The 23,734-nt window shown below is 40.2% G+C and overlaps 1 protein-coding gene across 14 annotated transcripts in view; it reads left to right on the top strand.

Moving 5' to 3' along the window:
- Positions 1–22,554, top strand: part of dnmt3ab (DNA (cytosine-5-)-methyltransferase 3 alpha b) — a 102,467-nt gene extending 79,913 nt beyond the window's left edge. For 13 of the 14 annotated variants that reach the window (XM_060934117.1, XM_060934120.1, XM_060934119.1 and 10 more), the window contains 9 exons: positions 315–498; positions 6,038–6,122; positions 7,731–7,876; positions 9,627–9,717; positions 9,922–10,070; positions 11,459–11,544; positions 11,738–11,807; positions 11,911–12,029; positions 18,073–22,554. In XM_060934117.1, the coding sequence (XP_060790100.1) occupies positions 315–498; positions 6,038–6,122; positions 7,731–7,876; positions 9,627–9,717; positions 9,922–10,070; positions 11,459–11,544; positions 11,738–11,807; positions 11,911–12,029; positions 18,073–18,214 (1,072 nt within the window). In that variant the 3' untranslated portion in view covers positions 18,215–22,554. The remainder of the gene's footprint in view (positions 1–314; positions 499–6,037; positions 6,123–7,730; positions 7,877–9,626; positions 9,718–9,921; positions 10,071–11,458; positions 11,545–11,737; positions 11,808–11,910; positions 12,030–18,072) is intronic. The other variant, XM_060934118.1, reaches the window with a different exon arrangement.
- The last annotated feature ends 1,180 nt before the right edge of the window (positions 22,555–23,734 follow it).

Genomic DNA, 23,734 nt, shown 5'->3' with positions numbered 1-23,734 from the left:
CAATGCACATGTCATATAGTATCATGTAATATCAGATGCTGGGCTGAAAATTTTTTACGAGTAAGAGTAAATGAGCACTGTACTGGACCCGTACCCAGTCCCACTATTGGTATCAATGCATCCCTAATTCTAACAGTACGGTTGTTAGGAACATTAGTTGATGTTAATTTTTAGGATAAGTGTGGAATGATAACACTGCGTGGTCACTGCGACTACTGTTGTAATAGACAGAGTAAATACTGTATACTGTAATATGGCATAGCTTAGATACCGCTGTCAGAATTCATGGACTTAGCGGACTGTGTTGTTTGCAGGTGTTTCTGTGTAGAGTGCGTGGATTTGCTAGTTGGGCCGGGTGCAGCACAAGCTGCTATAAAGGAAGACCCTTGGAACTGCTATATGTGTGGTCAGAAGCCTCAGTACGGGCTGCTGGAACGCCGGGTTGACTGGCCCAGTCGCCTGCAACACTTCTTTGCCAACAACCACGACCAGGACTTTGTAAGTAGTACCCACTTAAATCACGAGTTTTCCCATTAAAAAGGTTTTGGCATGGTTGTTAATTAACACCATGCCATGATGCAGTGGAAAGAAATTGTTGCATCTTCTAAATTACCAATCCAACAAAAAAAAAGAACTGCATCATGCATCTTGTGCATATTTGGATAAAAGAATACAAATGACTTAGAAGACAGCGAGTGAGCCCAGAGAAAGACAAAGCAATGGCAGTTTAACACACCGTGTAAGCATAACCAGTACATAACAATACCAAAAACTCTCTTCTAATAAGATTAGCATGTGAAGGCTTTGTGTCCACTAATGGGGTTAAGTGAGGATTTCTTTATGAACCGTTTCATGGTCCACCTGCGCTACAGTGGTGTAGGGCAGACAGTTTTAGGGCTTCTGAGATTGTTTATATTATCTCAAATTTATGGTCAGTGAAGTAATTTGACCGGTTCTCCATTACCAAATAAAGAGCCCCAGTTACTGAAGTGATTTAATGTGGAAAAATGTTTTTATTGCTTTCTGGAAGTATGCGCAGGTGCGGGACAGTTCCTGCTTTTTAACACCAATGGGAATAGGTTAATGCAGATCAGAAGCTGGAAAAGACACGTGACATCCTTTGAGGTGGCGGAAGCACCAGAGGACTCGGTACTGAGTGGTTTCTTTGAGAACAGTTATACTTTTGTTTTATTAATCAATATTAAAATCCTCATATTATTGATATATGAGTAGATTGGAGAGCAGAGGTTCCTCTACAGCAGAGGAAACAAGCCGTAGTACACCAATTTGTTTAGTGGGTTGGACAAAAAAAAAAATCCGTTTTTAGTACACTGATAACACATCAATGTGTCATTGTAACGTGCTCGTCTATCAGCATTTGCCTGAAAAGTACATTTTGAACGGCTACAAAACAGATGAACTGACTGCAGTTTTTCACAAAAAAAAGCTACATTTCCAAATTATGGCTTTACCATATGTAGTGAAAGTTCATTATGTCTAACTATTCAAACTATTCTTTAAGTTCGTTTCTTAAGACAAGGATTTTTTAAGATGTTCCCTTGTTGTTGACAGTTTCGGCGATAAACTTCCGCCTTCTATTGACTTTAAAGTATTGCTGCTGGTGTACAAATCTCTAAATGGTACAGGGCCCAATTACCTCTCTGATATGTTGCAGCGGCCTAACCCGATCAGATCTACCAGATCAAAACAGAAAAATTTACTGTTAAAACCAGTTGTTAAAACAAAGTATGGTGAAGCAGCCTTTAGCTACTATGCAGTACAGCTATGGAACCAACTGCCAGAGGACATTAAAAATGCTCCTGCTGTTGGCAGTTTTAAATCTAGGTTAAAGACCAAGCTGTTTTCAGATGCTTTCTGTTAAATAATTAATATTTTCTTTTTTTTTTTTTAATTTTTACTTTCTCTGCATGTTTTAAATTTACTTTAATTTTAACTTTATTCTATTTTATTCTTTATTCTATTCTGCTGGTTTCCTTTTTTTCCCTTCTATTTCTACTTTATTTTATTATTTTATTTCTACTATTGTTTAATTCTTATTATTTTCTTTTAATTCTTTTAATTAATTGTTTTAGAATAAAAATAAAATTATTTTATGTAATTTTATTTCTCCATTGTATACTGTTTTTGTTTTTACTTCTGTAAAGCACATTGAACTGCCATTGTGTATGAAATGTGCTATATAAATAAACTTGCCTTGCCTTGCCTTCTTCAAAACAGTCACCAGATGTCGAGTGGTGACGTGCCTTATCAGCTGATGTTACTCTATGGAGGCGTGAACGTCCCGCCCAATTTGACAGGTAGTCCACGCCTCCTGCTGTCAGGTCGCTCCTCCAGGACTGCGCTCCAGGTGTGCGACAGCGCATACACTCCCTCATCCCGGTTCATAGTCCTCTGCGCCTGCTTGCGTATCTCCGCTGCCTCTAAAATCCACCGCTGGTATCTATTTTCTTCAGCGCGAATGACTCTGGCCTCTTCCCAATTCATTGTATGATTTTGCCATTTACAGTGGTCTGAAATGGCTGATTTTAGGTTTTCTTGGTGTGCTTTTTCTTTTTCGGATCTTGTGAGTCTTTTTGTTGTTTCTTTTTCACATTCTATTTGGTGTTCTTTTCTGCGAGTATGGAAGCATCTGCCCGTTTCACCAATATAGATTTTATTACATGAACGGCAAGGGATTTCATATATATTGGGAAGAGGCCAGAGTCATTCGCGCTGAAGAAAATAGATACCAGCGGTGAATTTTAGAGGCACCGGAGATACGCAAGCGGGCGCAGAGGACTATGAACCGGGATGAGGGAGCGTATGCGCTGTCGCACACCTGGAGCACAGTCCTGGAGGAGCGACCTGACAGCAGGAGGCGTGGACTACCTGTCAAATTGGGCGGGACGTTCACGCCTCCATAGAGTAACATCAGCTGATAAGGCACGTCACCACTCGACATCTGGTGACTGTTTTGAAGAAGGTGGAAGTTTATCGCCGAAACTGTCAACAACAAGGTAACAGCTTAAAAAATCCTTGTCTTAAGAAACGAACTTAAAGAATAGTATGGCTTTACCATATATACACAGTGGCACGCAGACACCTGACCCTGACACCTGTATGTGCTTGTTGAACATCCCATTCCAAAGGCATGGCATTAATATAGAATTGCCCAGTCAGAACCTTTATCGGCCCATGGCCTGTATGTTTGACCACCCCTGCATGTTCACATTTGGTTTTCGCAGTTATATGATAAAATTACACAAAGACCAAAACCAAATTGATGTCAAAGTTAATATGATCTTGGTGAGCTTCACTGGCAAAGCTCCCAAACCCAACTCATTAAAACAGCAGTGAGGCCACGACATTGAATAAAACCTAAAGTCAATGGAAATTAGTTGAGGTTTTGAGTCAGAATGAAAGCGGTGTTGGCCATGCGTGCAAACCACTTTTTAATGATTGGGACAGTCTGGGATGCATCTTGTATGAGCAAAAAATATGGTATGAGCAGAAAAGTCATTAAGAAGTCAAAAATCTAATTAACATTCAAAGTGAAATACAGTGTGCATTAATACATTTTAAACAGAGATGATGATGATGATGATTATTTAATGCGTCCTATTATTATTATTATTAAGTCATATATATTGTTTGGGTTTCAAGTCATACAAGCTTCATTTGCCTGATATTGCTTTGCAAGCAAGAGTTGTGCAGTTTTTATTGATTGATTTATTTGTTTGTTTTGTTTTTATTTTATTTTTTACCTATCCATCATTGATTTTGTCTCAAAGTTACTTCTGGCCAATTCCCAACCACCAGCTAGGTCTCAGCTGTCATACAACAATTACCCATCTGGGAGGATTAAGTCTATCACATGCTTCTTCCAAGACTGCGTTCACATTACAAGACTGAAGTGATTCAAATGTGATTTTTTTTTGTCTTAATATGTCACAGATCTAATGTTTTCAGGGCTGTGTGGACAGAGAAATCTGATATTTTCAAATCAGACTCAAGCAGTGTTGTAGTCGAGTCATTAAACCTCGAGTCCGAGTCCAGTCTTGAGTCCCCAGTGTTCAAGTCCGAGTCAAGTCCAAGTCATTAAAAAATTTCGAGTCGAGTCCACTATTGATCTGAGTCGAGTCCGAGAACAAGACTCCAGCCGCACCATTTGATGGTGGCTGTTTTAGCGCCATTAACATTAGTCTGTTCCTAAACATGACGTATGAACAGGTGAATGTGCATTCTCTTTGTCAGCGAGTGCGAAGTATTCTGTCAGAGATGGTTGGGAGATGGATGTAAGTGCAGAAGGTGTGCTTATTAATACAAGTGAAGACGGGTAAACAATCCAGAACAGCAGGCAAAATAGTAAAACGGTGAAACAGGCAATGGGTCGAGTGAGGCACAAACAGGCTATCATAGACTCAGCAGAATCAAAGACGAGAAACAGGAAATCAGGGATCAGGAAGCCAAACAAGGAAATAAGGCTAGGTGATGTGTCAGCAACACAACTCAATACTTCGCAAAGTAAGTGTGTTTTCACAGTTTATATATAGGCGTGCTGATTGCGCCTTAATCCTGGGCAGGTGCGAGTCGTTTACGGCGCGCGCGAGAGTCCACTTGGCGCGCACACTGTCCAGAGCTTGACCAAGGGTCTATCTGATGCACGTGCCAAGGCGCGCAGGTGTGACACTCTTGCATGAAATTATTATAGCGTGTTACAAAAAATTAAGAAAAAATCCGAGTCCTCGTCTCCAATTTACGAGTCCAAATGCAGTTAATGCATGAGTCTGAGTCCGAGTCTGAGTCATCAGTGCTCAAGTGCACGTCAAGTCACGAGTCTTTAAAATTAGTGCACCAGTCGGACTCGAGTCTGAGTCCTGGACTCGAATACGACAAGCCTTTATTCGAGTCACTTTCAAATGCGGTCCTAGATCGGATACATATCCGATTTGTGGCCATGCGACATGAACGAGAACGATCAGATCAGAATTCATGTGGCTTGTTGCCTATACGCATGCCCTGAGCGCCATCTTCCTCCACCAGCACAGCAAAACAACAATGGAGGAGAGCTACAATAGCTGCGAAAATAGCAAAAGCTAGCCATCTGGCCTTTTTTCACCTTCTCGACCCGATCATGTACAGCTGATGAACTGTTTGCTGTCCTCCAGAACAAAATGCGATGCATACATTAGCTCCTAGCGTGTCCATTTAGTTGGCTTTAATACCGTGATTTGTCTCACATATATGAGGGGTTTTTTTTGTTGGTAACGCAGACAACTCGTGTAAAAATGTATCCGTGTGCCCATACATGCCGTTTCAGAGGACAGATGCACTCACGTTACAGTCAGATACAGGTCACTTGTAATTATGAATGTGAACAATCAAGATAGGCGAATCAGTTTCGAGCAAAAAATTGAAATTGAACAACGAGGCTTGTAATGTGAACGTGGCCCGAGACGTGAAGCCAGCCATCTTTCTGAACCACTGCTCACGTTGGGCAGGGTAACATGCTTCGGAGGAAAGCTGTCCACTTCTGAATGTACAGAAGCCCATGATTGGCAAGTGTTGTTCTGATTGATAGGGGAGAGATTATACCGTCCCTCCCACCCAGAGAGCATGGCCAGTTTTACCCTTTTGAACTCCTGTCCGTGTATGGCTCTGGCATCTTCAGGATTCAAACTTGCTATCTCCTGATGACAGGGCAAATGCCTTTCTGTTACACCACTCAAGAGCCTGCTAATATTTATTGTTTGCCACTTACGTTGTTGCTTTTTCTGAAAATTGTATGAGCCCACCACCAAAGTACATCCTTAACGTCATCACCTTGCAATGCCTCAGTAACGCCACGCTGTTATTGCCTTTTTACAGTCCTTGGTATACTCCTCCTCAGCCTTCTGAAAATAAAACTCCTGGAACTGTCTCTGTCCAAGTCCCATTACATTTTACTGAGCAGGCTCTCTCTCCTTCTCTCCCCCTCTCTCCTCCCTTTCACTCGCTCACTCTCTCCTCCCTTTCACTCGTATACTTTCTCTCTCAGGAACCTCCAAAGCTCTACCCTCCTGTTTTGGCAGAGAAGAGAAAGCCGATTCGTGTGTTATCACTCTTTGACGGAATCGCTACAGGTGAAAGGAGAACCCACACCCTTTCGTTTTTATGCTATCAGCAGGAAATTGTGCTAATCGCAGAACAGCCATCTTTTCCTTATAGTGGCTTTACAGTGCTGTGTAATGACTAAAGTGTTATTGACAGGACTGTATCTTAATGACACTGTTAATGCGAAATCTGTCTGTACAGTACCAGACAAAAATTTGGACACACCACCTAATTCAGTGGCTTTTCTTTATTTTGATTAATTTAAAGACACTTCATGTCTTAAAGTAATGACGGATGTCGTTTCTCTTTACTTCGTTGAGCGGTTCTTGACATAATATGGATTAGTACAGTTGTGGAATCAGACTATTTACTGTATTTTTATTATTTACTATTTACTGTTTGATCTCAAGCGCATTAAGAAGGCAAGAAATTGCACCAATTAACTTTTGACGAGGCACCTGTTAACTGAAAAGCATTCCAGGTGACGACGTCATGAAGCTGGTTAAGATAATGCCAATAGTGTGCAAAGCGTCATCAAGGTAAACGTTGGCTACTTTAAGGAATCTAAAATATGAAACATATATATATATTTTTTTTTTAAAGATATTTTTTTGGGCTTTTTGCACCTTTATTGGATAGGACAGTGTAGAGACAGGAAATGAGCGGGAGAGAGAGAGACGGGATCGGGAAATGACCTCGGGCCGGAATCGAACCCGGGTCGCCCGCATTCATGGTATAGCACCTTAACCACCTGAGCCACGACGCCCCCATGAAACATAATTCCATATATGCTCCGTATATTATTCCATAGTTTTGATGTCTTCAGTATCCTTCTACAGTGTAGAAAGTAGTCAAAATACAGAAAAACCTATGAATGAGTAGGTGTGTCCAAACTTTTAACTGGTACTGTGGATGGTAAATATATACAGATCTAAGTACATATAGACATGTGTATGTTTTCCCACTGATTAATTCCTATAGTCTATATAATAAGCGGCAAAATTTGTTTGTTTGCCTTGAGCTAATGTCGCCATTTCTCGACGGATCTTCAACAAATTTGGCAAGTAGATCGGGGGCTGACCCGGAATTTTGCAGATATAAACAAAATGCATGTACAGGCACAACATCCACCCATCCCCTCCCTCAATGCCTTTCACGTGACATTTATCAACACAAATTCTCGACAGATCTTCACTAAACTTGGCACGTAGGTACAGGAGATAGCCACAATTTGGCAGAACTCAGAAATTCCATATTTGGGCCCCAGGGTGTCCCTGGTGGTGGATGTTTGGATTTTTGTTTGTCTTGGGTTAACATCACCATTTCTCAACGGATCTTCAACAAATTTGATATGGAAGTCTGGGGGCAACCCAGAATTTTGCAAAACCCGGGCAATGCCAGGTAACCTGCTAGTTACATTATATTGCACAAACGAGAATCGCTTTTCTCTAAATTTTGATTCCAAAAAAAGATTGTTCACATTTCCCAAATTGCATGACAATGAAATACAATATATTATGCTAACAATACAAGGACTATACTGTACAAAAATGTACATATGTAATGCGAAGGCATCTAGATGGCTTTGGGAAGCAGGGCCCTCGGTTTGCTCAGTTTGTGTCTGTTTGTGTGTGTAGGGCTGCTGGTGCTAAAGGAGCTAGGTATTCAGGTGGAGCGCTATGTGGCCTCTGAGATATGTGAGGACTCCATCACTGTCGGTATTGTACGGCACCATGGACGTATCATGTATGTTGGCGATGTGCGGAATGTCACTCGCAAACACGTGAGTTAAACTGCTAGAAATTTGCTTTTGAAAGAACTGAGGTGTGCATAATATTTAAAGCATCTTTATTACAACCCCAATATCAAAAAAGTTGGGACAAAGTACAAATTGTAAATAAAAACGGAATGCAATGATGTGGAAGTTTCAAAATTCCATATTTTATTCAGAATAGAACATAGATGACATATCAAATGTTTAAACTGAGAAAATGTATCATTTAAAGAGAAAAATTAGGTGATTTTAAATTTCATGACAACAACACATCACAAAAAAGTTGGGACAAGGCCATGTTTACCACTGTGAGACATCCCCTTTTCTCTTTACAACAGTCTGTAAACGTCTGGGGACTGAGGAGACAAGTTGCTCAAGTTTAGGGATAGGAATGTTAACCCGTTCTTGTCTAATGTAGGATTCTAGTTGCTCAACTGTCTTAGGTCTTTTTTGTCGTATCTTCCGTTTTATGATGTGCCAAATGTTTTCTATGGGTGAAAGATCTGGACTGCAGGCTGGCCAGTTCAGTACCCGGACCCTTCTTCTACGCAGCCATGATGCTGTAATTGATGCAGTATGTGGTTTGGCATTGTCATGTTGGAAAATGCAAGGTCTTCCCTGAAAGAGACGTCATCTGGATGGGAGCATATGTTGCTCTAGAACCTGGATATACCTTTCAGCATTGATGGTGTCTTTCCAGATGTGTAAGCTGCCCATGCCACACGCACTAATGCAACCCCATACCATCAGAGATGCAGGCTTCTGAACTGAGCGCTGATAACAACTTGGGTCGTCCTTCTCCTCTTTAGTCCGAATGACACGGCGTCCCTGATTTCCATAAAGAACTTCAAATTTTGATTCATCTGACCACAGAACAATTTTCCACTTTGCCACAGTCCATTTTAAACGAGCCTTGGCCCAGAGAAGACGTCTGCGCTTCTGGATCGTGTTTAGATACGGCTTCTTCTTTGAACTATAGAGTTTTAGCTGGCAACGGCGGATGGCACGGTGAATTGTGCTCACAGATAATGTTCTCTGGAAAGATTCCTGAGCCCATTTTGTGATTTCCAATACAGAAGCATGCCCGTATGTGACGCAGTGCCGTCTAAGGGCCCGAAGATCACGGGCACCCAGTATGGTTTTCCGGCCTTGACCCTTACGCACAGAGATTCTTCCAGATTCTCTGAATCTTTTGATGATATTATGCACTGTAGATGATGATATGTTCAAACTCTTTGCAATTTTACACTGTCAAACTCCTTTCTGATATTGCTCCACTATTTGTCGGCGCAGAATTAGGGGGATTGGTGATCCTCTTCCCATCTTTACTTCTGAGAGCCGCTGCCACTCCAAGATGCTCTTTTTATACCCAGTCATGTTAATGACCTATTGCCAGTTGACCTAATGAGCTGCAATTTGGTCCTCCAGCTGTTCCTTTTTTATACCTTTAACTTTTCCAGCCTCTTATTGCCCCTGTCCCAACTTTTTTGAGATGTGTTGCTGTCATGAAATTTCAAATGAGCCAATATTTGGCATGAAATTTCAAAATGTCTCACTTTCGACATTTGACATGTTGTCTATGTTCTATTGTGAATACAATATCAGTTTTTGAGATTTGTAAATTATTGCATTCCGTTTTTATTTACAATTTGTACTTTGTCGCAACTTTTTTGGAATCGGGGTTGTAGACATGAAGATATTTTAACCCTTAATTGGCCTCCTGTTCTTTCTCTGTCTGTCGCTTTCATTTTTGTCATAGATACAAGAGTGGGGACCTTTTGATCTTGTCATCGGAGGAAGTCCCTGTAATGATCTGTCTATAGTTAATCCAGCACGGAAAGGTCTCTATGGTAAAATCATATTGCATGCAAAATCGATACTTTAACCATTTTTGATTTATTTTAAATCATTTAAAATTAGTATTAGTTTATATGTTGTTTTGGATGACTGTTTGTATTGCATTGTAAAGCACAAATTTGCACAACAGTATATCTGGATACTCTTCCCTTAATTTTTCTGTACCTCATTTTCTTATCACCACACACATGCACCAGAGGGCACGGGGCGACTGTTCTTCGAGTTTTACCGGCTTTTACATGAAGCTCGTCCTAAGGAAGGAGATGACAGGCCTTTCTTCTGGCTTTTTGAGAACGTAGTGGCCATGGGTGTCAGTGACAAGAGGGACATCTCTCGCTTTTTAGAGGTGCGTGTTATTGTGCTTATACTTATGACATAGAGTTACTCACACAGAAACACACAAATACAAAAAGTATTCAGGTTTTGAAGACTGGATTTGTATGAAGAGTTCTGTGAAAGGCAAATTGTATGATGTGTTCCTCAGCAGTGAGCAATAACCCACTTCTTTGCTGCCACCAAGTGGTAGACTTACAGACCTACTGTGTCTGTTTAAGCCCCCAAATAATCCATCCATCCATTATCTGTAGCCGCAGATCCTGTGCTACAGGGTCGCAGGCAAGCTGGAGCCTATCCCAGCTGACTATGGGCGAAAGGCGGGGTACACCCTGGACAAGTCGCCAGGTCATCACAGGGCTGACACATAGACACAGACAACCATTCATACTCACATTCACACCTACAGTCAATTTAGAGTCACCAGTTAACCTAACCTGCATGTCTTTGGACTGTGGGGGAAACCGGAGCACCCGGAGGAAACCCACTCGGACACGGGGAGAACATGCAAACTCCACACAGAAAGGCCCTCGTCGGCCGCAGGGCTCGAACCCAGGACCTTCTTGCTGTGAGGTGACAGTGCTAACCACTACACCACCGTGACGCCCCCAGAATAATCCAAATTGTTCTTATCATTTTGTCCCCGAGATAAAATATAAACAGTACGTTCATTTTTTTTAAATCAGTTTTATTAAGATTTTTAAAATTAAGCCCAGTGGGGATAAGTGTGTCATATCATATTCGTTCCATTTATTTCAGTAAAGACACAAACCTGAACGCATACATTTATGCAAATAGGCCTATATCGTGTCATGCGAACACCTTTTTGTAGATCAACAAAAGAATATAATTTTCTTTGACAAAACGTAATATATCCATCAGAAAGAAGAGAATCCTGTCATGGTTTTTTTTCTCTCTTGCACAATGTTCCTTCATGCTTATGCTCAGGCCTACTTTCAAACGAAAAATCAAAGTCATGTCAAGATTCAATAACTTTGTATTCTGCATTAAAACTTGTCAAAATTAGAAATTTAAGGTTGAAATTTAATTCCATTTGGATATATTTTGCATTGTTTTAAATAGACATGTCAGATAAAGCATTCTGTAAAGAAAGGCATCTATTAACTTTCTAAGAAAAAACAAATTTGCTTGTAATGAGCGCAACTGTACATACAAATTAAATTGAATAAACATTTAAATATGCTGATAAAAACAAAGTGAGAATTTTATGTACGAGTCCTGCATCCAGTACATTTGCCGACTTATGTTGATATAGTTATACCAGTCTATATTTTTATTAGATTACACAAGTTCAGCATCAGTGAAATATAATACGGAAGGATTTGGCTTAAACGTGCTGTTTTATTCACAAAAGCCTGTTATGTCTGTTCCTCTTAACAGTGCAACCCAGTGATGATAGATGCGAAGGAAGTGTCTGCTGCCCATCGTGCCCGCTACTTCTGGGGAAACCTTCCTGGCATGAACAGGTTGGTTGAAGAATGGTGAGGGGAGCAACAGTGCTTATGTCAAAACCTTCCCTCTGTTCACACTATATGCTACCTCACCATTCTCCATGAATTCTTCTTACCATTAAATAAAGTGCATCTCTCCAGTTGTTTCTCTCTACTTTTGTATTTCTCTTTCCATCTCTCATTTGATCTGTTTTCCATCTCATCATAGACCTCTGACTGCCATGAACACTGACAAACTGGACCTGCAAGACTGTCTTGAACATGGCAGGACTGCAAAGGTAATACTGCCACTTAAATATCCACTTGACATGGGTAAATACCAACTTAATACTTTTTAACAAAGCTGTGAAAAGTAATTAAATATCTGTTTTAAATTTCCAGTTTGATAAAGTGAGGACCATCACCACTCGGTCGAATTCCATAAAACAGGGCAAAGATCAGCACTTCCCTGTTTACATGAATGACAAAGAGGACATCCTGTGGTGCACTGAGATGGAGAGGTATGACACTTCCTCAGTCAAGAGGAAAAACATAGGCACTCCTTCAAAATGTAGACGGAGAAGCAGTGCGTATGAAAAGCAGATGCACAGATGTGCGGAACGGTCAGTGAAGGTCACATCTTGCACACAGTAATATAAAATGTAGCTTATTCTGAATGTAAAGGCTGGTTTTGCAAGATAATGACAAAACATAATGACAAACTCACTCTCATGTTGCTTCAAAAGAGTAATGTTTCAGAATGGCATTACTGTAAAACAGTCTGATTCAGCTAGTAGCCAGTGGGTTAAATCTGTCCCATCTAAGATTTTTCAATAGCCAGTTGTATTATGCAGTATTATACTGAATCTGAATCTACTGTATTTGTACTAGATAGTGCTCCCACCTGACAGCTCCAGGGATCAGTACTGAACTTAGGTTCCTTTCTGTGTGAAGTTTCACATTTCCTTCAAGGTTCTCTGGTTTCCTCTCACCTCCCGAAACACGCTTAGGTGGTTTGGCTACTCTGAATTGCCCCTGTGTGTGAATGAGTGTGTGAATGTGTGTGCATGGTGCCCTGTGGTGGACCGGTGTATCCTCCAGGGTGTTTTCCCACCTCGCATACAGTGTTCCAAGGATAGGCTTTGGATCTACTCCAACCCTGACAAGGATAAAACAGTTACTGAAAATGAATGAATGAGTCAATTAGTCTATGGTGCATGCAAATCAGCAAATATACTGTAAAGTTATGTTTTATTTAAATAGTCCAAGTAAACAGACTCTCCATATACAACCCTGATTCCAAAAAAGTTGGGGCAAAGTACAAATTGTAAATAAAAATGGAATGCAATGATGTGGAAGTTTCAAAATTCCATATTTTATTCAGAATAGAACATAGATGACATATCAAATGTTTAAACTGAGAAAATGTATCATTTAAAGAGAAAAATTAGGTGATTTTAAATTTCATGACAACAACACATCACAAAAAAGTTGGGACAAGGCCATGTTTCCCACTGTGAGACATCCCCTTTTCTCTTTACAACAGTCTGTAAACGTCTGGGGACTGAGGAGACAAGTTGCTCAAGTTTAGGGATAGGAATGTTAACCCATTCTTGTCTAATGTAGGATTCTAGTTGCTCAACTGTCTTAGGTCTTTTTTGTCGTATCTTCCGTTTTATGATGTGCCAAATGTTTTCTGTGGGTGAAAGATCTGGACTGCAGGCTGGCCAGTTCAGTACCCGGACCCTTCTTCTATGCAGCCATGATGCTGTAATTGATGCAGTATGTGGTTTGGCATTGTCATGTTGGAAAATGCAAGGTCTTCCCTGAAAGAGACGTCGTCTGGATGCGAGCATATGTTGCTCTAGAACCTGGATATACCTTTCAGCATTGATGGTGTCTTTCCAGATGTGTAAGCTGCCCATGCCACACGCACTAATGCAACCCCATACCATCAGAGATGCAGGCTTCTGAACTGAGCGCTGATAACAGCTTGGGTCGTCCTTCTCCTCTTTAGTCCGAATGACACGGCGTCCCTGATTTCCATAAAGAACTTCAAATTTTGATTCGTCTGACCACAGAACAGTTTTCCACTTTGCCACAGTCCATTTTAAATGAGCCTTGGCCCAGAGAAGACGTCTGCGCTTCTGGATCGTGTTTAGATACGGCTTCTTCTTTGAACTATAGAGTTTTAGCTGGCAACGGCGGATGGCACGGTGAATTGTGCTCACAGATAATGTTCTCTGGAAAGATTCCTGAGCCCATTTTGTGATTTCCAATACAGAAGCATGCCCGTATGTGACGCAGTGCCGTCTAAGGGCCCGAAGATCACGGGCACCCAGTATGGTTTTCCGGCCTTGACCCTTACGCACAGAGATTCTTCCAGATTCTCTGAATCTTTTGATGATATTATGCACTGTAGATGATGATATGTTCAAACTCTTTGCAATTTTACACTGTCGAACTCCTTTCTGATATTGCTCCACTATTTGTTGGCGCAGAATTAGGGGGATTGGTGATCCTCTTCCCATCTTTACTTCTGAGAGCCGCTGCCACTCCAAGATGCTCTTTTTATACCCAGTCATGTTAATGACCTATTGCCAGTTGACCTAATGAGTTGCAATTTGGTCCTCCAGCTGTTCCTTTTTTGTACCTTTAACTTTTCCAGCCTCTTATTGCCCCTGTCCCAACTTTTTTGAGATGTGTTGCTGTCATGAAATTTCAAATGAGCCAATATTTGGCATGAAATTTCAAAATGTCTCACTTTCGACGTTTGATGTGTTGTCTATGTTCTATTGTGAATACAATATCAGTTTTTGAGATTTGTAAATTATTGAATTTCATTTTTATTTACAATTTGTACTTTGTCCCAACTTTTTTGGAATCGGGGTTGTATGTAAGGAATAACACGTGACAGATGGACAAATGCAGTTATGTGAAAATAATCCATGCTGGGGTGATGAGATGATGCGAAGTGAAGTGACGTTATCAACCCGAAGTAACTTATTTTTGAATAACTGTATGATCTGGAATGTGTAATTACACATGAACAACAATGATATGCCAGAGATTACAATGTTTAATGACACACTACATTTTAAAGTGCATATCACGGGTAAATTCAGGAGCAAGATCAATGTAATTCTCCTATTTTATATTAAACTTTGGTCAAATATCTGTAACATTTCGCATTCTCTGCAATTTTTTTACCTTGCCCAATACCAGAAAAATTCAGTTGAAATCAAGCCATTTGAGGCAAATTGGTCCGGCTCTGAAAAAACTTTGCATTTCCCGGGAAACATTGATTTTCGTGACGGACGCCTCCCTCTGAATCCTACGCCAGCGCTGGTTTGTTTATGAGAAAACGACCTGGTGGTTTTCTGCAAATTTCTTCAATGTTATCGCGTAATTATTAAAATGGTTAACAGATGTATCGTAGGAGGGTGTAGCAACACCAATCTTGATGGGATTAGTACTCATCGTTTTCCAAAAGACCGGACAATGAGAGAGAAATGGGAGCGCTTGGTCTACACAGGCTGTGCACTGAAACCGTGCAAAGCTCGCGCAGCCTGCTGGCGCTTCCGCAGATAATATCACGATTCTGGCTCCAGACTCCCTTGGGATTTTTCCAGATGCGTTTTGTTATTTTATTTTTTTCTGCTGTAGACAGATGGCCTTGTGCAAAATTACCCTTCTGGATGAGTGTGTAAAGGGACATACTTTCATATTAAAAAACGAAATTGCCCTTTAACAAGACAAGTTGGTACCTCACTGTGAGAAGTTAATTCCTGTTATCATGTACGTTATAGCTGCGATAAACAGTCATTCCTTCACCAGCATTTCTCACTCTCTCTCTGTCTTATATATAAAACGCAACTTGGCATTTTATCAAGAGGCATAAACTCCTCTTTCCTGTAGACTTTTCCATGGTGTGAAACTTTACAAAGCACCATGACCTTTACAAAGTACTAACACTCAAGACTCTTTCCATAAATGTTAAATAAATGTCTCCTAACAAAAAACTTCATCACGTCAATGAATCTAAGTATTTATTGATGAAATAACAGCACCTTATTATTAACCTGTGAATTAGCTGTTTCTAGAGAAACAATAACATATCGAAACAAGCACACTAATATACAGTACTGTGCAAAAGTCTGAGGCACCCTTTTTTTTCCCATACAAACTTCTCTCATCTCATCTCATTATCTCTAGCCGCTTTATCCTGTTCTACAGGGTCGCAGGCAAGCTGGAGCCTATCCCAGCTGACTACGGGCGAAAGGCGGGGTACACCCTGGACAAGTCGCCAGGTCATCACAGGGCTGACACACAGACAACCATTCACACTCACATTCACACCTACGGTCAATTTAGAGTCACCAGTTAACCTAACCTGCATGTCTTTGGACTGTGGGGGAAACCGGAGCACCCGGAGGAAACCCACGCGGACACGGGGAGAACATGCAAACTCCACACAGAAAGGCCCTCTCCGGCCACGGGGCTCGAACCCGGACCTTCTTGCTGTGAGGCGACAGCGCTAACCACTACACCACCGTGCCACCCCCATACAAACTTTGTTATAGATTTCTATTTTATGACTTCTACATTATTGAGTCGGTACAAAAACATTTTAGAGCTCCAAGCGTTCGTTTTCCAGCACAAAATTAAATGTTATAGAACCCCCCCCCCAAAAAAAGTTTGTGTCTGAGCAGCGTATTACATAAGAGACCACTTTTCAGATGAAAAAAGAAAACATAATGAAGGCACCTGGGTTTTACTGCAAAATTAAGAAGCGAGCGTGACAGTCAAAGTGTCCAGAAGAACTGTGGCTAGTTTTGCAAGATGCCCAGTAAACCCTACAGCTCATTTCCTTATAAAACTGCACTAATTGTACCTGAGACTACTTTTTTTTTTTTTTTTAAAGCAAAGGGTCGTCTCACACCAAATATTGACTTTGTTTAATTTATTATGGCTTACTGCTGTTTATAGTATTTGCTTTAATGTTGAAACATTTCATTTCAATATTTTTAAAGCCATTTTTGGTCTATAGCATTTCTTTATATGTGCCTAAGACTTTTGCACAGTACTGTAAATCTACTGCTTTGTTCCAGATGGAACGACTGTCCAAGCTGTTATATAAACTATTGCACGCCTTCTGTTCTGACCAATAAAATTCAAGAATCCAGCCGAGTTCTGGTATAAAGATTGATAATAACCCATCTCAAAAACATACGAAAGGTTCATGCTTATTGATGTTTAATAGCTAATGTATAGACGTCATTTTTGTAAACAATTAATGACTTTTATTTGGAAAATAAAACATAAACTAGCATGATTATATATGTACACTACCGTTCAAAAGTTTGGGGTCACTTTGAAATGTCCTTATTTTTGAAAGAAAAGCACTGTTCTTTTCAATGAAGATCACTTTAAACTAATCAGAAATCCACTCTATACATTGCTAATGTGGTAAATGACTATTCTAGCTGCAAATGTCTGGTTTTTGGTGCAATATCTCCATAGGTGTATAGAGGCCCATTTCCAGCAACTATCACTCCAGTGTTCTAATGGTACAATGTGTTTGCTCATTGCCTCAGAAGGCTAATGGATGATTAGAAAACCCTTGTACAATCATGTTAGCACAGCTGAAAACAGTGGAGCCCTTTAGAGAAGCTATAAAACTGACCTTCCTTTGAGCAGATTGAGTTTCTGGAGCATCACATTTGTGGGGTCGAGTAAATGCTCAAAATGGCCAGAAAAATGTCTTGACTATATTTTCTATTCATTTTACAACTCATGGTGGTAAATAAAAGTGTGACTTTTCATGGAAAACACAAAATTGTCTGGGTGACCCCAAACTTTTGAACGGTAGTGTAAAATGCTTTTTGGAAAATAAAGAATACATCTATTAGTGTTGATGCATTGAGTATCAGTTGATGGGTTATTTTGTGACAGTCTGTCAAGTGTCAAGTAAGGTGTTAGCAAAACCAGTGTTGAGCTCACTAATTGAATTACTTTTAGATTAATCATGTTCGATTCAGGGCGGCACGGTGGTGCAGTGGTTAGCGCTGTCACCTCACAGCAAGAAGGTCCTGGGTTCGAGCCCCGGGGCCGGCGAGGGCCTTTCTGTGCGGAGTTTGCATGTTCTCCCCGTGTCCGCGTGGGTTTCCTCCGGGTGCTCCGGTTTCCCCCACAGTCCAAAGACATGCAGGTTAGGTTAACTGGTGACTCTAAATTGACCGTAGGTGTGAATGTGAGTGTGAATGGTTGTCTGTGTCTATGTGTCAGCCCTGTGATGACCTGGCGACTTGTCCAGGGTGTACCCCGCCTTTCGCCCATAGTCAGCTGGGATAGGCTCCAGCTTGCCTGCGACCCTGTAGAAGGATAAAGCGGCTAGAGATAATGAGATGAGAGATGAGATGTTCGATTCACACTGAGCAAAGTTCAACTTGGTTTTCAGTATACAACTTCCAGCTAGACACTGTATGGCACTGCTGTTTAACATAAAGTACTGACGCCTTATTCCAGTCGGTCTCGCTCTCTCTTTGAATTCTTGTCCTTTAGGGTATTTGGCTTTCCCGTCCACTACACAGACGTGTCCAACATGAGTCGGTTGGCGAGACAGAGGCTGCTAGGCCGTTCGTGGAGTGTCCCGGTCATCCGCCACCTGTTTGCACCACTCAAAGAGTATTTTGCCTGTGTGTGAAAGTCAGCGCAGTGAGGAGTCGAGAATCTCAAACTGGTGTATGAAATAACAAGAGCCTTGTATATTATTTACAACATAAACATCAAAGTAGGTATTTCACGGTATTTCTTTTTTTTAAATATTTGACTCTTTTTTTATTCTATTTAATTGTTTTTTTTGTTGTTAATTCATTTTACTTTTTAGCAGTGTTATCCAGAATTTGAATTGATTTATATGTGCAAGCTATACTTGAGATGGGGCCTCCTATCAAGGCATTGAGAGACAAAGCATGGGAGCAAATGATGGAAAAATAGTAGATCATTCATTTCACCATCGTAAATCATGGAAAGTCTGAGTTAGTGACTTTTCAGTGAACAGGCTAGATTGGGCTGGTCGAACGGGCTGCTTGAACGCTCGCCTTTCCTTTCCTCTGAGCAACTGAGCCTTTGGCGAGAGCAAAATAGAAAAAAAAAAAAGATCCACACATAAAAAAAATGGTGTCTTTCTCTTCCATGTCAGGGGAGCTCTGTCTTAACGAATCCAAAACACCACGTCACAAATACCTCTTTGTTTACGGTTTCTATACACAATGGTAATAAAAGGTACTACTGTAATAGGTGACAATATGGTGCTTCAAGGTGGTGAAAAACATTGCAACTCATGTGGTGCTACTACTTCAGACTAGATGTGGTTACCTTTAGACCATTAGCCAGGTTTAAAAGAAAAAGAAATAAAATCAGAAAGTGACTCTAAACAAGGATCCGTCAAGCCAGGTCTGCCACATCTAATTTTGTATCTTTTACAGCCTTTTTTTACAATACCGTACTGGTGCTCTATGTAAACCTCAGTCTTGCAGTCACTGAGGTCAGTTTCCTGCATTCGTGCACACACAAAACCTGCTGGCCTGCCACATGGGCCGTGATGTTTTTTTTCTCCTCTATACCTTGAGATAGAAGGCTGTGTTGAGCTACTTTTTTTTTCCTAGCTTCACACAGACCGGAATCATTACTGTACAACTCTTAGCATGCGTGGCGGTCGCAGGGAGGGTGGTGTTGGGTTTGCTCCTGGCCTGCTGAACCCCTCTCTACAGTGCCTCTCGCAGGCTATCCTCAGTCAGGTGCAACACTTTTAAAAAATGGTGCGGCTTCACAATGTTCTTCTACCTTTTTATAGCTAATTGTTTTGTGCTGTGTTACCAACAATATCGAGCACTTTTATATATGTATACTTCTTTATTATTTACGTTGGTATTTTTTTTTTGAATATTTCTTCTTGACTCTTGTGAATCATTTTTTTATTTGTTATGTTCTATGATGTGAAATGCTTTTAGCATTATATATATGAGGTAGTTCTTTTTATTTCTGTACAGTAGGGCTGTGCCAATAGATGTGAAAGAATGGGTTAGTAGGATAGGGGGAAATTCACCCGTCACTCTGGTGAAGCGGCTGAATGAAAAAAAGCCACCCTTTCCCACATCCTCATCTGCTACAGTGATATTTTGTCATAATCCACGTTAGGAAAGTTACTGTCTGCTCTCAGTGTAGTGCGTATATGAGCCGTACAGTATGTTCTGTAGATATCCCGTCAGGTTATTTCTTTCCTAACGCTTAACTGATGCTTCTCTCGTGTTGTCATTCGTGATGTTTAGTTTCTCCCTCTAAACCACCGCTTTATCCTGGTTAGGGTCGTAGTGAATCCGGAGCCTATCCCGGGAACACTGCAGTGGCCAGTTTATATCAGTCGAAATCAAGTCTGTGTGTGCAAAGGTAAAATCGAACCGACCAGTCAGTCAGTGCTGAACTTGTATTATCATAGACCTATGTTATGATTAAGTTTTTGGAACTTTGTGAATTTGTTTAGAATTATAGAAAAAGTCTGTGTGCATTTAAATTATTCTACTTAGTACAGATTTGGAAATTGGCCAACTGTCATAAGACATACTATAGAAACAAATGAGATTTTTTTTCTTAATTTAAGTCATTGTACTGCATACATACCTTAATCTTTTTTTCATTTTCATTAGTTATTCCTTATGTATGTTCGAAATGATATCGATGCCCATATTTTTTGTACATTTTGTACATAGGATATGTTTGTTGCTGTGTTTGTTTTTAAAATTACCTATGAGATGTACAAATATAATTCTGTGCTAATATATATCATGGAATTGAAAGTCTCACATTGCAAAGAGAGGGGTAATGAACATAACTGCAACCTTAAAAATTGACATAAGCTATGGAGCAGTGGGATGGGAGGACTTTTGGTATTTCATATTTGTATGTCATGCGTTGAATAGCGAAAGCAAAAGAATGATTTTAACAGTAGACGGACACTTTTACTCTTTACTGCACAGCCCTACATACAAATCAAGTCTCTTTAATTTGCATTTAATTCTTTTATAAATACTAAAAGGGGGATTGTAGGTGTTTCCTAAGGTGCTAAACATTTTATCAAATTGAAAACAATGTATTATTTGGACAAACTTGTCTCGACAATGACTGTTTTATGTTTCTTTTAGTATTGGAAAAGCACTATTATTTTACTCTCTCATATAAATATATTAACAAAGGCATTTTAACTTTGTACTTGAAAAAAAAAGATGAAAAGATTCTTATATTGTTTTAGAATAGATCTTGCTGTAGTTGGTGCTTATCTGTGGGAAAATCATGTATTCATATTGGGAAGTAAGAAAAGAATTGTAATCAATCAATCTTGCTGTTAACATGTACTTGCTTATTATCCAGGCAACATTGTTTTTAAGTCCTACATTCCGTGGCATAAGCCCTCCGTCTTTTTTTTTTTTTAAATAAGATCAGTGTTTATTTTATATATTTTTGGCTTTGGTGGCCTATTTGTTTGCTCTAGTAACAATTTCCTGTATTATCCTCAGTATATTCAGTGTCCTTCAGAATTATTGGCACCCTTCATAAATATGAGCAAACATTACACACAATAATATTTTATTTTCCACTCAATATGATTATCTTTGTTCTAACAAAAATTTTATCTCATTGGAACTATTCTTTTTTTAAATAATAGAACTTCGTATAAAATATGTGCCACAATTATTGACAGGCTCAAGAAATGTTTTAATAAATGTGAACAAATACTTGGAAAAACCTATATTATTTTTCATTTGCTCTCAGCCCCCGGGAACTTCGTTGTTGCCTTTAACCCAATTTTGTTTCTCTGGGAGAAACAAGAGACAGATGGTTGTTAACCCTTACAAATTAGATATGGATGTAATATACAGAAGTGATTAAAAAATACCATTAAGCACAGCTGGGGACAGAATTTTTACATGTCCGAAACAACTGAACGTTTGCCATGATTCGGACTCATGAGCATTGCCAGCCAGAAACCAGGCAGGAGAGCGGTGAAGGAGTGAAAAAAGTCAAAGTTCGATTTTAGAATTGCGTAGATTAGTTTATGCTTGTGGCCAGTTTCAGAGTCAACTGTTAAATTCCATCTTCATAGCAACAGGCTCTGGTGGAAGCACTGCAAGAAAAGCCACCATTATACTACAATTGGCATTATGTGTTGTGATTAGATGAGAAAAAAATAACTTTTTGGCTATACCATCAGTTTGGCGACTGCAGAAAATGAAATGCATCATTTGGACCATTGATGCTTTAAAGCAGTGCTATGATCCGTGGTTATGGGGAACTTGCAAAGATAACATGACATCATCATGAATTCTGCTAAGTATCCTGATCGTCTCTGACAGGAGTTTCAGACTTATCCGTAAATGGATCTTTCAACATGATGAGCCAAACTCCAACATTGGAAATTCAGTGTTTTGCGTTAGCCATATCAGGCTCTGAACCCTCCAAAACCCCTTAAAATATGCTGCGTGGAGGAGTGTTTCACAGCTCCCTCTACAAGGGTCTCCAAACTTATCAGGCATTACAGAAACAGTCACAGTGCTGTTATACTCTCCAGGCATCACGACGTTTTCATTGGAAGGGGGCTGGTGATCATTTTGAAACTGGCATTTTGTAGAAAACAATTGCACTACTTAAATTGTTTTTGTAGGCCTGTATCTTTAAGCTCAAAAGATTGCACATTAGTTTTTTAATACATATTAACGTTTGTTCATTTTCATGAATCGTGCCAATGATTCTGGAGAGCACTGTATAGTTTTTTCCTCAGTGACACTGTTAATTAGCGTGACCTCTTCTGTGTCATAACTGTTTTCAAGCCTTCTCTCATTCTGAGATCAGCTCATACAGCAGATGTAGCAGTCATTCTCCACCTCTACTCCCTCTCTCTTCTGTTTTGTGCCCAGAACTAAGAAAAAAAGGCTCCTTATGTACTTGTGCTGGAGAACACTTGAATAAATGTATTGTTTTTTGTGCAAAGAGCAGCTTCTGTTATTTCTCACTTTTTTTTTTTTTTTTGCTTGAGTAAAGGAAAAACTCTTAACGGCAAAAATATTTTTTTTCTGAAATAGTCATGTTAATTCACAAATGTGTTCTTTTACAGCCCACTCAAGAGACACTGGAGCACAGTCCAGTTTCCATAATTCTGTAATTCCCATCCCATAACAGTGTCCTTATTATTGCAGGATTTCAGCATTCTTTAAACAAAACAGTTTAAGATCTTTAACTGGTTGCCTTTTCAAAACCTCAGACCTACCAAGAGCATATATTTGGAGAAATGGTTTGGAGGAAACTCAAATTTACACAAATTTTCCACGTACCTCAAATGTTGCAGAGACATGTTTGGTTCCAGTTTTAACTTGAGTATTTGACTAGAGCTGCAAGCACTAGACATCTAACATGCAGGCTGCTCAAATTAGAGTACCTTTTCGACATAACCTATTTCAGAAGGGTAAGACAAGTTATTTGGGACCACCAACCAGCATGGCTCAGGCACGTGTGATGATTTTAGTATGCATTTTATATGTTGTGTGGTGGCCACAGGTTTCTACTGCAAGTTCGCCTTCTTGCTTTACTGCAAAACCAATGAGAGAACAAAACATTGGACACAAAACACATTCTGAATGATTTACAATTGTCAACTCTAAAATTATTGGCACCTTTCAAGAGAATAGGCAAAAATTACTCAATAAAATCCATCCATTATCTGTAGCCGCTTATCCTGTTCTACAGGGTCGCAGGCAAGTTGGAGCCTATCCCAGCTGACTATGACCGAGAGGCGGGGTACACCCTGGACAAGTCGCCAGGTCATCGCAGGGCTGACACATAGACACAGACAACCAGTCACACTTATGGTCAATTTAGAGCCACCAATTAACCTAACCTGCATGTCTTTGGACTGTCGGAGGAAACTCACGCAGACACGAGGAGAACATGCAAACTCCACACAGAAAGGCCCTCGCCGGCCACTGGGCTCGAACCCAGGACCTTCTTGCTGTGAGGCGACAGCGCTAACCACTACACCACCGTGCTGCCTACTTAATAAAATAATTTATAATAATTATTAGGCGGCACGGTGGTGTAGTGGTTAGCGCTGTCGCCTCACAGCAAGAAGGTCCGGGTTCGAGCCCCGTGGCCGGCGAGGGCCTTTCTGTGCGGA

The sequence above is a fragment of the Neoarius graeffei genome, chromosome 11, assembly GCF_027579695.1.
Source record: "Neoarius graeffei isolate fNeoGra1 chromosome 11, fNeoGra1.pri, whole genome shotgun sequence".
In the NCBI taxonomy this organism is placed as follows: Eukaryota; Metazoa; Chordata; class Actinopteri; order Siluriformes; family Ariidae; genus Neoarius; species Neoarius graeffei.
The sequence above is the reverse complement of the archived record's forward strand: the minus strand, read 5'-3'. Positions and strand labels throughout refer to the sequence as shown.